The sequence below is a fragment of the Daktulosphaira vitifoliae genome, unplaced genomic scaffold (assembly GCF_025091365.1).
Source record: "Daktulosphaira vitifoliae isolate Bord-2020 unplaced genomic scaffold, ASM2509136v1 Scaffold_1, whole genome shotgun sequence".
Taxonomy (NCBI): domain Eukaryota; kingdom Metazoa; phylum Arthropoda; class Insecta; order Hemiptera; family Phylloxeridae; genus Daktulosphaira; species Daktulosphaira vitifoliae.
In genome coordinates, this window is record NW_026099572.1 from 14,306,720 (window position 1) to 14,320,354 (window position 13,635).

The following is a 13,635-nucleotide window of genomic DNA, read 5'->3' on the forward strand; positions in this document are numbered from 1 at the left end:
TTAGACGTTCATAGGACACAACACGACGTATTATATTTTACATGTAAAAAAACAGATTCGAGGTGGAATGTTTAACTGACACAATATCAGCATGCTTTTAATTATAATTGCAGTAATAATAATAATATTAACTTTAATAGTAATTTATTGTAATGTTTGCGGCTGATGAACGCGAATCGAGTTAAGCTCATATGTTTGGTTGACAAAGAATCAAAAAGTCACCAATAAATGTCTGTAGAAATTATAATATGGTTGTAAATTAATACATTGTGACCTAGCATAATATCAAAAAAACAAAAAAAAATTGTTCTCTGAACAATTTATAGATATTTTACCGAAAGACACGTACAATATGACAATGTGTAACGTTAAAAAAAAAAGCTAATAGAAATATATGAAAGAACAAAACAATATTCGTATAGCTGTTGAAACACCGAGAAAAGACAAGTATGTACATAAATTAGACATTTCCACCTTTGATTCTCAAAGGTTAGAATTTGAATTGAAAAAGATATTAGAACATTTTAATAGGGTCGACGCATTGTTTATAAATAGCAACAAATAGTTCTTCTCTTTCATTTTAGTGAAAATTTTTAAACATAAACCATATTTTAAATTGTGACACAATATAATCATACAAAAATAAACTGACCTAAATTTTTTTTTATAAAATTTTTGGCATAGAAATTTAATAAATGCAAAAAGCAAAACAAAAACGTTTACAACAAAAAAATTATAAAAAAAAAAAGATAAGCAAATTCATTACAAAAGCATTTACTAAGTAGTTATTATAAAAATGTTTTATGGGGAGATTCTCGACTTTTTACCTTATTTTTAAATTGATTGCATATGCATTTTTATCAACAATTTTAATAATACAGACCGCGGTAATAATAACGAAGTAACTTAGATAAAATTTAACAAGTGTTACAACACGATTAAAGAGTGATAGTATGACAAGTACTAGTAGTAAAAATCAACTTATGTTTTTTTATTTTGAAAAAAAAAAAACAAATTTTAATGTAATATATTATAGTTAACTATACAAAAAAACAATAATTATATACAAATAATTCAAAAGAATGTTTTGCGGTTTTTGCCTCTTTCTGGAAGTCCACTCTAGGTAACCCTAAATGAATTATGCATATACATGCTACACGCAAAAAAACATTTTTTTCTCTGAACACATTCGAACTATGAGAAAAAAACATCATGTAATTTCGGGAGATACTCAGGTGATACATTTTTGAGGGCACACTCGAGACAGAAAAAGGTAATTTTGGGATGCAATTGGGATATCCCTCTTTTTTGTATAACAATTGTTAGGTTTAGAACTATCTAGAAGAAATTTTTTTATTACTGAAAAAATATTATTGAAACAACTCGTTTAAACATTTTTTATTGAGTCGTCTGTTTTAAATAACAAATAACCCAATTAAATTATTGTGTGTATGTGTATTTTTTTTTTTTTAATGAAAAAGTATAAATGACAACGTATGAGAAAAAGTACATATGTGAATCATTTGTTTGCATTACCGATAGCAAACATATTTAACGTGTGTAATAAAATAATATAATAAGTAAAAAAAATTAAATTTGACAGAAGTGTGGCAATGACGATCGCAGTTTGTTATGTTGCACGTTTTCCACGATGACAAAAACAAATTGTGCTCAAATATTTTTTCAATACTAAAAATTCAAGGCAATTATTACAGTAGAATTTACAGCTGTTGTTTCCACATTAAAATTGCTTTTTTGTAATTTCAAATAGTCATTGACGCGGACAACAAATTTAAAAATGTCGTTAATATAAAAAAACATCTTAAGTAAATTGTTCAAAAGTTCATCCAAAAGGATAGAATTCAAAATTGTATGTGATATGATCAAATTTTTAGGTAATATTGCCACGGATAGTGCTATACTATTCTAATGATTAATATGTGAAAAGTATTTTAGTGGCTCTTACAAAGGCGTTATCTAATTTTATATTGTAAAAACATAAAATATGATGTTAGTCAGGCCAATCAGTGGAATTGTTCTCCTATTTAACGAAATACATTAGTAACTGTTGCCTAATAGTGGACGCATTGCATTGATAAATTTATTTAAAGTTATAAAAATCAACGAAATAGTTCCATTAATACATGGATAATTTATATAAATAGAACATTTATTTTTATAATTAAAATTCACCTATTAATCGATGAGTATCAAAATCGTTTAATCAATTTGTTCAATTACAAAAAAAAAAAAAGAGCAAATAAAACATGATTAGTTTGACGGATCGTATAACTGTTACACGCATAACATTAACAACGTAATTTTTTATTGAAAACCACACGCAATCATTTTGCTGATAAAATATGTGCAAAAACAATAAAAAAGCGATTCATATTTAATAGTATCTGTTTTATAATATGTATTGGTGGTGATAATAATGTTAGACATATTAATGATTGTCAATTGAGTATTTTAACAGTCACAAATCACATTGTATAGTAGTAACAAATGTACTATTTTCATAATCGTATTGGATATTTTATTATTGTCCATGCTGTATTAGACACAAAGGGGGTACGCATTTATTTACACATTTTAAACGGTAGAGGTCAAAACAATGTCGCTATCAATATCCATAATTTCTCGCAGTGATAACGGTTGTTGAATGTACTATAGGTTTATTGATCTCCCCTAACTTCTGAATTATTCGTTAAATTTATTGTCAATAACTAATTCTATTGAACCATGTCCTCTCCTTGTCAGCTTCTAATGCAATGACCATTTTCAAAATAATAAAAATAAACAGATAGTATAAATAAAAAGAAAAACACACTCTTATTATATTGAGGTTTAGTGAAATAATTACTTATTTTAAATTACTATATTTAATAATTGTGTAACGATTGATTTTTATTTTGTCATTTATCAAGAATTAATTGTACAACAATATTTCAGTAAAATTTAAAGTACTTTTATAAAAATAAATACATTCAATTCGGTATTTTTACAAATATGTTTAAACCAGTTTCTGAGAATAATACTAAGGATTTTAGGTTTAATGCAACAAACAACTTCATGACTACTTTGAAATGCCTAATCTATCACATTTGATAAAAGTAAATCAAACAAATTTTATACAAAACTCGATTGAATGTGCATTAAAGTGAAATAGAGTAAATATAAACTAATGGAATAATTGTAAATTTATTTTTTATTTTAAAATATTTAGCAGACATTATTTTAGATTGAAAAGTTGTGGTATTATATGGGTTGCTATCATATTAAATGTAAGTTTGAGATAAAAACTAGTGCATTTTTTTATTGCATTAGTTTTATTTTTAAACATTATTATTAAGTTGAAAGAAATACATTAAATTATTAAAATATTTTTACCGTTATTTAAGTAAAGATTTTTTATGTATTCAAGTGCTACTTCAAATGCAACTGAGTGTAGAGAAATAAGTACTTATTATTTTTAATTACTGCCACTAACATTCGTAAAACATTTCATAACCATTAAAATATAACAAAATAATTTTATTAATAATTAGTTTTTATAATAAAACTAATTTATTCTTTTTGTTCAAATTGTACTCTCATGAGGAACGGAAATTGAATGAGAATAATGATAAAGTTAAAAAAAAATGAATGTATTTAAATGATATAAGACGTGCATTTGATGAATGTCGTGAGTAATATAAATTGAAACGAGTATGAAAGTAATTTGAGAACTAATTTTTTTTTAACCACTGTGAAAAATTTGTTAGATTTGGTAAACTAGTAAAATACAAATCAAAAATAAAATTACATTAATTACACCATATTATGGTTACTGTTCAGATTATGCATTTATATACAGCAAAACTCATTTATCATTCAGATTTCAAGCTCAACTCTCAAACAAGAACTAGTAAAGTACAAAAAAGTAACGTTTCTTGAATTTCAATACAATACAGTCTAAGTAATTTGCAAATGTATGTCATGAAAAAATACCTCTTATGAAAATCCAGTTCAATAGAAACTATAATATAATAAGAAAAATAATTATTTCCATATTTAAAAAAATGATATAAAATAAGTCAAACACTAACGTAGATCTATTTATGTTAAATAATGCAATAAAATATGACATACATGTAAACAACGATTAATAACAAATTGGATGTCAAAATGCTTTGGTTTAATCCAAGGATTTTATAAAACAATGAAATTATGAGTCACAATATATACTATCTTAAAAACAAGTAAAAAATAAATTTCGGACTATTAAGAAATTTGGAAGATAATGTTATTTTACATGTATCAACACAAGATCGGCAACGATCATGGTCTTTCATATTGTTGCTAATAAATAAATTGGAATGAATAAAATTCAAGGCGACGTTACACAATTGTAAATTGCATTATCGGTTTTTGTTACATAACAAACACACGTCGGACGGACAAAAATGCAGAAATCGTCAAGATTTGTTCAGTTAGTCGAATACGCAAAGTCAAAGTATTATCTAATCGGGGTGTTGGCAAAGAAATGGAAAAAAATATGCAAAGGAACTCTCTGGGAATTCGATAAGTATGTGTCTAAATGGATATTTAATGAATTTACAGTGGTTACTTCAACCGGTACTTGCAGGCTTCTACGTTTAATAATTAGGAATATATATAAACAACATATATGTGTAATTAAATAGGTATTTTGGATTCGTGCTGACGCCTAATTTTTTTTTAAATTCATTTAAACGGAAATTTTTACTTACTCCCGAAAGTCACTAGAATGTAGATAACAAACTTGTTGTAAGCATACAAAGAGATACGGTGAATTCCACACTAGTTTACGTGAGAAAGATATTGTAAATGCTGTTACGTTAGCGCTTGTAAATAAATAAAATCGCGCAACATTCGCGATAAAAAATGTACAGAATAATTGTCACTATTTAAACTACGTATAGTTAAATGCGATTCTTACAAAAGGTATGGACTCGAATGACCCTAAAGTTTTTATTTTCCAACGCATCACAGCAATCCAATGCAATTATTATTAATCAGGTATAAACACTAGTGATTAGAGACAGTTTGTAAACTAAAAAAAACAACTCTTCGCTCCCTCCCAACCCCGGGGAAAAAACAAACTGTAATTATGTTAATTTTAATAGATCCGATTGAAATTTTAATTACCCTCACGTGCCATGGCGTACGAGCAATCTCTACCGCTGATTGTTTTGGCTATTAAGTTGTTATGCACAATGATCGCTGAACTGACTTCTGAAAAGCGCGACGCAACAACTCTTTCGGTGTAAGTCAAGTTATTGACAAAAGAATACATGATGGTTTCATATCAGATTGGTACGATACAACACTATGATTCATAAAAGATAAAGATTTTATGATCTTAAAATATTAGTTCAAGAATTTTAAAATTAAAAATAATCTTCGATTCTAGCGAAATAAATAATAAACGTCCNCTAATATTTTATGATCTTAAAATATTAGTTCAAGAATTTTAAAATTAAAAATAATCTTCGATTCTAGCGAAATAAATAATAAACGTCCAACAGAACAATCACGAAGAATGCGTCTGTGACGAGCATAATAAACGATACAACTGAAATAAAATTGTCCATTAACATCTTGAGGCCGGTGGTAATTAACATTACTGATTAGAAACATTTTAAACGTCCACGATATATAAGTACCAATTTGTAGATTATAAGGTCTTTCACATTTATACGATCACGGCACTCCAACAAATGAAAACATATGAACCCAAGCAACACGATCAATCTTGGTCTTACATCCCTTGAATTTCACCCTAATGAATTATTACACGGTGCAGTGTGGTGTTAAATTTCTTTTACAAAACTGAACTGGTATAACACGAGAAGGAGTTTCATATGATAGACATTATAAACCGGTAAAAATGTGGAAAGAACTCTTTCATTTAAAAATCTTTTAGAACCGAACCTAACCTCATTTTAATAATCCACGACACATGATTTATTTACAATTCATTGCAAACAATAAAAAGTTTTATAGTTGTTAGGTTTATTTAAGGGCAATCATTTATTTTTTATATTTTAAAGTATAAATTGAGTATACTGACTGAAAGCATAAAAAACTTAAATATTACTAATCAATTATTAAATTATTTTACAGATTTATGGGGAATAAATTTTGTTAGCTTGGCTGTAATTAAATTTCAACAATTTCATTGCGATTTTTTTCCCTCTGTTTTAATGATTACGACAAACAATTGTAATAGTCCTGCTCGTGATTTTTTATGACTTACACAGAATAGTTAGAAAGCTAATTGAAAACAAATTTTACTACCCCGGAACATTCACCAATTTAATACAAGAGTTTTATGCATTTTAATTATAAGAAGTAATAATTTTTTTAAACCCCCTGATTTTACTAATTAGAATCAATATTATATACATTTAACTTTGGAAGATAAACAAAAATATTAATTTTAATGCACACCAGTGATGAATAAATTGTTTCAAATAGGAAATTACCCCAATATTCTTTTAATTACTTAATTACATACGCAAGTAAATCAGAGGCATTAACACCCATATGATGATATTAAAATTTGGGATTACTTACTCAAATCTTAAAAACGCCCCTGACCGTGTTTAATACAATAGGATTTTTCATTATATGTGAAACTAATGTTATATTGAGGTATTTCCAACCTTGTCAACAAGGTTGGGAACAACTTTGTTGTTTTTCCGTTATAAAAATAATATTATAAAATTAGTGGCTAACTAATGATAATAAGTGAAATCTTGAAACTTGGATTGATCAATTTCTAATGTATGCAAGACTAAATGGAAAACGAATCAATGAAGATTCATGTTGGCAATATGAGTTGTGTGATCCTATGCTATTAATGTTAGTAATAGACAATTAGATGTTTCAAGTATAAATTTAATTTAAATTAATCATTAGTGTATATGAGAAAAAACTCTTGAGCAAACATACTACAAAAACTGATAATACAACGTGATTCGCGGCAATATAAATTTCATGCTTATCTCGCTAATCACATTTTCGATCTATTGATAATAGTAAAATAATTAATAATGCAACAGTTCTACTTACTATTGGGTACGCCATGTGCACAACAGCCGCATTGGTTTTTGATTTGTCTTTCGAACTGATCCAGGCCATTTTTGTCTTTTCTTAATTAACTATCGACTTTCAGAGCTTACTGGCTGGTCTGCAAGAACAAAAACTTTCGCTTTAAATACCGTTAGGATGACAGAAAACGCGTAAAAGGAAACGAAGTACTTTTTAGGGGTCAATTAAGACCTTAGAGGTATTGTTTTAGAGCGCAATTTGCAATCGACCGACAAAATCGAAACGAACGGATTGCGATATCCCATCGAAGATACAAGTCCGGCGGTATCAATACACTCCGGACACGCACGAGATGCGAGAGTACATGTACAACGCTGAATACTTTTAAGTGTCCAAAGAAAAACTTTGTACTGAACGACGGTGTATACAGTTGTATGAACAATGACTGGCTCGTATCAAAAACTGATAGGTACCGACAAAATAATTATATATCTCTATGTGTGCGTTTGTGTATGTGTGCGAGTACGTTCTTTATATATAAATATAAAACAATAATAATAATTATTATTATTATTATTATTACTATTACAAAGATAAAATTATGTACACTATATGCGATTTATATATATACTAGCGACTAACAGTGTGGTGTGCGGTGTGTAACCGAAAGCGACCGTATGGCGGTGTTGTAGTAGTAGGAGGTGGCAGAGGAGGGAGCATGGCATACCGACAACCACGGTAATGGGCAAACCGGTTGCCCGTGGAGTGATACTAGGCAACGTCCGTTCCACTACCTTCTTTTTCATAGTTACTGTTAGTCAAATGATGAGAGGGAATAAGAGAACAATCGCAAAACAGTCATAAGTGTGCTGTGTGTATAGAAAAAAGAACAATCAGTAACAAATGTATAGGAGGCGGACTTATACGCTGAGTTTATAAATAATATTATCTTAGAATAACGATCTCTGCGAAATTATTCTCATTCACGTGAACAAGAGAGCACGCTTTCATTGTAAAATGTGCAATTTAAAAAACAAGTTAATGTCGCGAGGACTTTCCTAGTCGTGATTAAACGCGGAACGTTCACATTCTCCTACTCCTGCGGTACCTCCTCCTGTATTATTCTCCTACTAAAAGGATTTTCTAACTCTTACGTCGGGAACTGGGTTTCCTAAATTGGTCGACTTTAAGTAGAATGTCAATGACTCACTCTGTTAATAATATGATGACACCTAGTTACCGTGAAATTTGCACGTTGAATAAAGTATGTTGCACCACCTTACCGGTTGTTTAATATAGTACCCGTGTTTATATTCCCCTGATTATGATCATTAAATCCCGTCTCGTTGCATGTTATCAGTAATTACAGCGAAGCTATCAGTTACCTCGCTTGATAAGTATTTTACTCGGATCAAGTATGAACACTAACTACTTAAATTAGTGACTACAGGAAAAACGAAAAAGGGTCATAAAAGCAAAACCCTCATAAATACTGGGAATATACAAGAAACGAATAGATGTATTTGTCACAATGATTATATTCATAAAGATAATGAAAAGTACACTGACACTTTTTGCATTGGCGTATCTTTACGCTGCTCCTGTTCGCATGACACAAACAAATTTTAGTACTGAATGGAACACAAAAGGAGATTGCGTTGAGAATAGCTTTTCAAATAGAAAATGACTCATTAACGAAAGCTAATAATGAAGTGCGTCTATACTATACAAATTGCAATACCTATTTTAGACATTCAAGAAAAGACGGCTTCACATTGAATATTTGTAACATTTTTTAAGTAGTGCCATCTAATGATAACGTGATAAAAATCACGTAAGATTTTACACTTATTAGTTAAGGTCTCAGTTGTATAGATGATCACTCTTTTTGGAGTTCATAACTTTCATGCATTTATAAGTACTTACTTTGACGCAAATAAAAAATTTAGGTAAAATAAGAGTACCCTTTTAAATGAAAATTAGTAGAATAACTAGTACATACCTTGAATAAAAAACAAAAAATTTTTTCAAATATAATCCATTGATTTAATTTTTTTTCGAAGCGGATGTAAATTTTAAATGAACAATAAACATAACATTGCAGCTGTGACTGTCAGCATTTTGGTCTTACCATATGGAGCCTATCAAATAAGCGCCAAAAAGACCCTAATTGGGAACACGTGTACTTGGAAAGCAAAACAAGACGTATAAAAAAACTCACACCGACTAATTCCTCGTGATAAAATAAGTCCTACATATTCAACACTATTTTATGAAATAACTTAAAATTTAAATTATGGCTTCAAAGAACAAAAATGTCATTGTTTATTAAAAATGTAATCACATAGTCTGTTTAATACTGATTGTCACTAACATTATCATATTTACCACTAAATAAAAATATTATCAGAAGGAACGTTTATACGACTTGATAAATACAAATTTTAATTATTCTAGATAACGAAGGTAAACTATTATAAACAGATATATTAATTTTTTATTCTATATATTGTATATTGAACCATACTCAATTATGAAAGCATTGTTTTTATATAAACACAAGGTAAGTAAAAATATAAGATGATTGAAAAATTATATCACAGTCCAACTCGGCTATTTTGTCATACAGCGAAATGATCTTATATCTAAATCTTTTTTTAATTAAGGTTAAAACCCTAATACTCAATACAGCTATTTAGATATAATTATTTGAACACACTGTTGACATTTACCTAAAAATTTACCATGACATTGACATTGCTATTTCCCACGATAATTGTAGAATTTATCATTGAAACATTTATAAGATATATCACATGATACTGTATTAATTCAAACATTTTAATTAACATTCATTATAACTATTAATAACATTTTATAGAGATCGCTTATAAAAAAAACTAAATAGTAATTAAGTGTGGATATGTCATATGGCTGTACCATACACAAGTTTACATTTGAAGTTTTAATAAAATGTTTGTCGGTTTTAAGAAAAAAATTAGTCGATTATACAGATATGCATTCATACAATACGTCTTTTTTTAAATCGAATTAATAAATTAAGGTACTATAATAAGTAAAACAAAATTATTTTCATTATTTAAAATAAGGAAAGCTCTTATATAACTGAAATATGTACACAGATAAAAAATTATGCTTAAGAGTTAACAGCAAAGAGAAGAAAAATCTTAAAAGGTTTTACAATGTAATAAATTTATAAGACTGCAGGGTCTAAATTGAAATTTAAATCTCGATGACAACATTTCTCAAGTATAAATAACTATTAAATATTTATATTTTAGATGCCTTAAAATTAAAATAAAAAATTTACAATCTAACTTAAAACTCGTATAAATAGGCTTGCATTAAATGAGGAGTCCAATAAATGTTTGAGACATATTACCAACAATATTTCCTTCTAACCTTAAGAAAGGCTCACTTTTATACTGTTTTATTGAAAACGTAATGTAATTTTTTCAATTTTATTAAGGTAAAATGTAAGCATCAAAAATAGTATATTACTTTGTAGATTTAATTTTATAAATTATATACTTTCAAACACGAATAATACGCATGTTATCATACCAAATTTTGAAATAAACTTTAAAATTCACAATGGTTAACAAAAAAAAAAAAACAATCAGAAAAGGACAAAAATATGGTATATTCTAATCTTCTCTTTAAATAATAATGCTAATATAAGATAATATACTAAAAACAATAAATATCTGAGTTATATGAGAAGTTTATAATAAGTCACTAATTTCTAAAGCGATGAGTGGCCTACGCAGTAATTATGTTCTAAGGTTTAAACTACGCCGAAAAAAGTTCAGCTATATAGTGAGAAATGAAATTCCTCTCGGGTTTATTATCACACTAAATCAAAAATCCTATTAGAACGAAATCTTTTGAACGCTACTGGTCTTGAAACAATTTTACATGTACTATTGAATATAATCACATAAAAGATTTCTCAAAAGTTGTCTTGGTGGGAGATATACATAAAACATTATAAAAAGTTATATCCTTATACCCCCTAATACCTAATATAATCAAGAACAATATTTCTGAAAAAATTATGACTATGATTTCCTCATAGGAACGAAAATTTGAATAATTTTTTTTCCGATTACGTTTAAATATATTATAACGTTATCTTATAATTAAGTATAAAGTTGTTTAATATTTAATCGTTGTAAATTTTGTATCTTTAATGTTTTTAATATTACAACGATATTCAATTTTTTTCGTTAAACATTTTGACATTTAACGTTAAAAGTGTTCCAAACGTAAATCATTGCCATAAGCATTTTTTTATATGGGCAAATTATTACTATTTAACATTTTTTTAAAGTTTAAACGTTATAACTATATTGTTAATCATAACGCTTTCTACTTTAATAGGAATTTTGCTATAAATTATAGATTTTTAAATTGTAAAAACAAATAATCAAATTTTATAAAAATAATTGTTTTAAAAATTAAAACGAATAATTATATTTAGTAGAAACAAATATTTTAAAGCAATTTTTAAAAGTTACACTATTGTTTTAATAAAATGTTAATTATACAGATTATAATAATCATTAATATAATAGATGAAGTTGACAACAATAGATATACAACTGAATGACCTCAAAAGTAATTAAGCCAATATGTTTTTATCAAAGAAAAACAAAGAATTCTAATTTTAAAACAATTAGTAGTTCTCAATCTAAAAATAATATTGCTTATTTTGTAGTTAGTTGTAATGCGTACTTAATTTTTTTCAAGTAAGTATATAATAAATAACTTAAATTAATATTTGTAAATTAAAATAATTTTGAATAGTCAATATTTTACATACTAAACAAAAACTATAGAATATAAACTTAAAATAAAGTACTTACAGTAATATTTTCACCGATTTCAAAAGGTATTTATTGTAAGCGCCTATTTATTATGTTTTACAAAACCTATTTCCAATAAATTATTTCATGTTTAAGAAGTTTTGATATTCTATTCTTTTTTCATGAAGTGTGAATAAAAAAAAAAAAGTCTATGATAAATTGATTCCTCAATTCCTAAGTCATAAGTGTGTTTATAGGGGTGTAATACAACCAAAATTTATGTGACTACTAATTTTAACTAAAAATGATACTTTAAGATGGATTTTAAGAAAAAAGACATCAAAAGTAATATTTATTAAAAATTAATTATATTATACAATTAATTATGTATAATGTAAATACGCACTTGCCTTAAATCAATACAAAAATTTGGATGTTGTATGAATGTTCATTATACAAATTTGGATAGTTATATTATTATTATAACAATACATATTACGTAATCTTATATTTTTAATATAGAGAAGAATTTTATTTATTTAGTCTTCAAAATTTTCAGTCATATTTTAACTTTTAATACCTTTGATCAAAACATTTTATAAAACCGTTCGTGATTCATTAGCTAACAATTCAACCCTTTTTATACTTAATAAAAATTATAAAAAATTATCATTACAGTACATTTTCTAAATTAGTTTTGACGATAATATATAAATCATTCTTTCACAGAATTTTCTATGAAAGAACTTTTAAATTTACTAAAAAAACTAAAAAAAAAAAAAATTAAATATAAATTTTAGGTGTTTTTTCAATGAATCAAAATTTATTTTCATTGCATGTCTAAGAAGATTATTGTTTTTAAATAAGGAACGGAATTGCTTGAAGTATGGCCCGATCAACAAATGTGTCAATTAACCGGCCCTAGTTTCTATTAAAAATGAGACTGAGACAAGTTGACACCCCGCAAATGACATCCCTGTATAATGGTAAGTTTAATTAAAAAATTCGATTTTATTTCATACATATCACGTCTACACTATTTTATAACCCTTTAATTTTCCCTACATGAACTTTTGAACTAATTACGATTTTTTTTTGTCATGAACAGGTATCATAGTTGTAAATAATTTATAAACTTCGTTCATAAATTGTTCCGATATCGTTATAAATCAATATGGTACAAAAAAATTACAATTGAAAATTAAATTTAATAGTTATATGATTTCACTTATTTTTTTATTTTTAAGAATAGCATTTTGTTACTATGGTTGTAAAAATCANAAAGAAAAGATTATAAGTGCTGAAACATATTTTTCTTTTTTTTTAAATACATTTTTTTAAATTCAAAAACAAAATTTAAAAATGTACAAAACAAATAATTATTTTTATCATCACTATTATTTAATAGGAATTTGATTTTTTTTTCTTTGGGTTCAATAATTTCATCTTATTTTTCAGATTTAGTTACAACCAGTTGTTGCAGTATATCTTCTAATTCTTTCTCTAATTTTCCCAATACCTTATTTGTTTGCGTGTTGTTAAAGATAGGAATAACAACAATGGCATAATAATATAAACCTAATCTAAGAATAGAGTTTTTAATCAATAAATATCATTTTTCGCGTTGTCTCAATTCTATACCGCATAATATATTTTAATACGAAATATGTTAACAAATTTATCACGAAATGTTTTTGGCCTTATATATATTTTATAACAAAGTGAC

The 13,635-nt window shown here is 26.7% G+C and overlaps 1 protein-coding gene across 3 annotated transcripts in view; it reads right to left on the minus strand.

Moving 5' to 3' along the window:
- The window catches only part of LOC126895984 (facilitated trehalose transporter Tret1-like), a 39,288-nt gene that overhangs the window by 20,323 nt on the left and 5,330 nt on the right, over positions 1–13,635 (minus strand). The window contains exons 1-2 of one of the 3 annotated variants that reach the window (XM_050668346.1): positions 7,291–7,710; positions 7,102–7,219 (exon numbers count right to left, since the gene is read on the minus strand). In XM_050668346.1, coding sequence (XP_050524303.1) covers positions 7,102–7,170 — 69 coding nt within the window. In that variant the 5' untranslated portion in view covers positions 7,171–7,219; positions 7,291–7,710. Of the gene's footprint in view, positions 1–7,101; positions 7,711–13,635 lie in introns of those variants that run through there. The other 2 variants (XM_050668348.1, XM_050668347.1) reach the window with 2 other exon arrangements.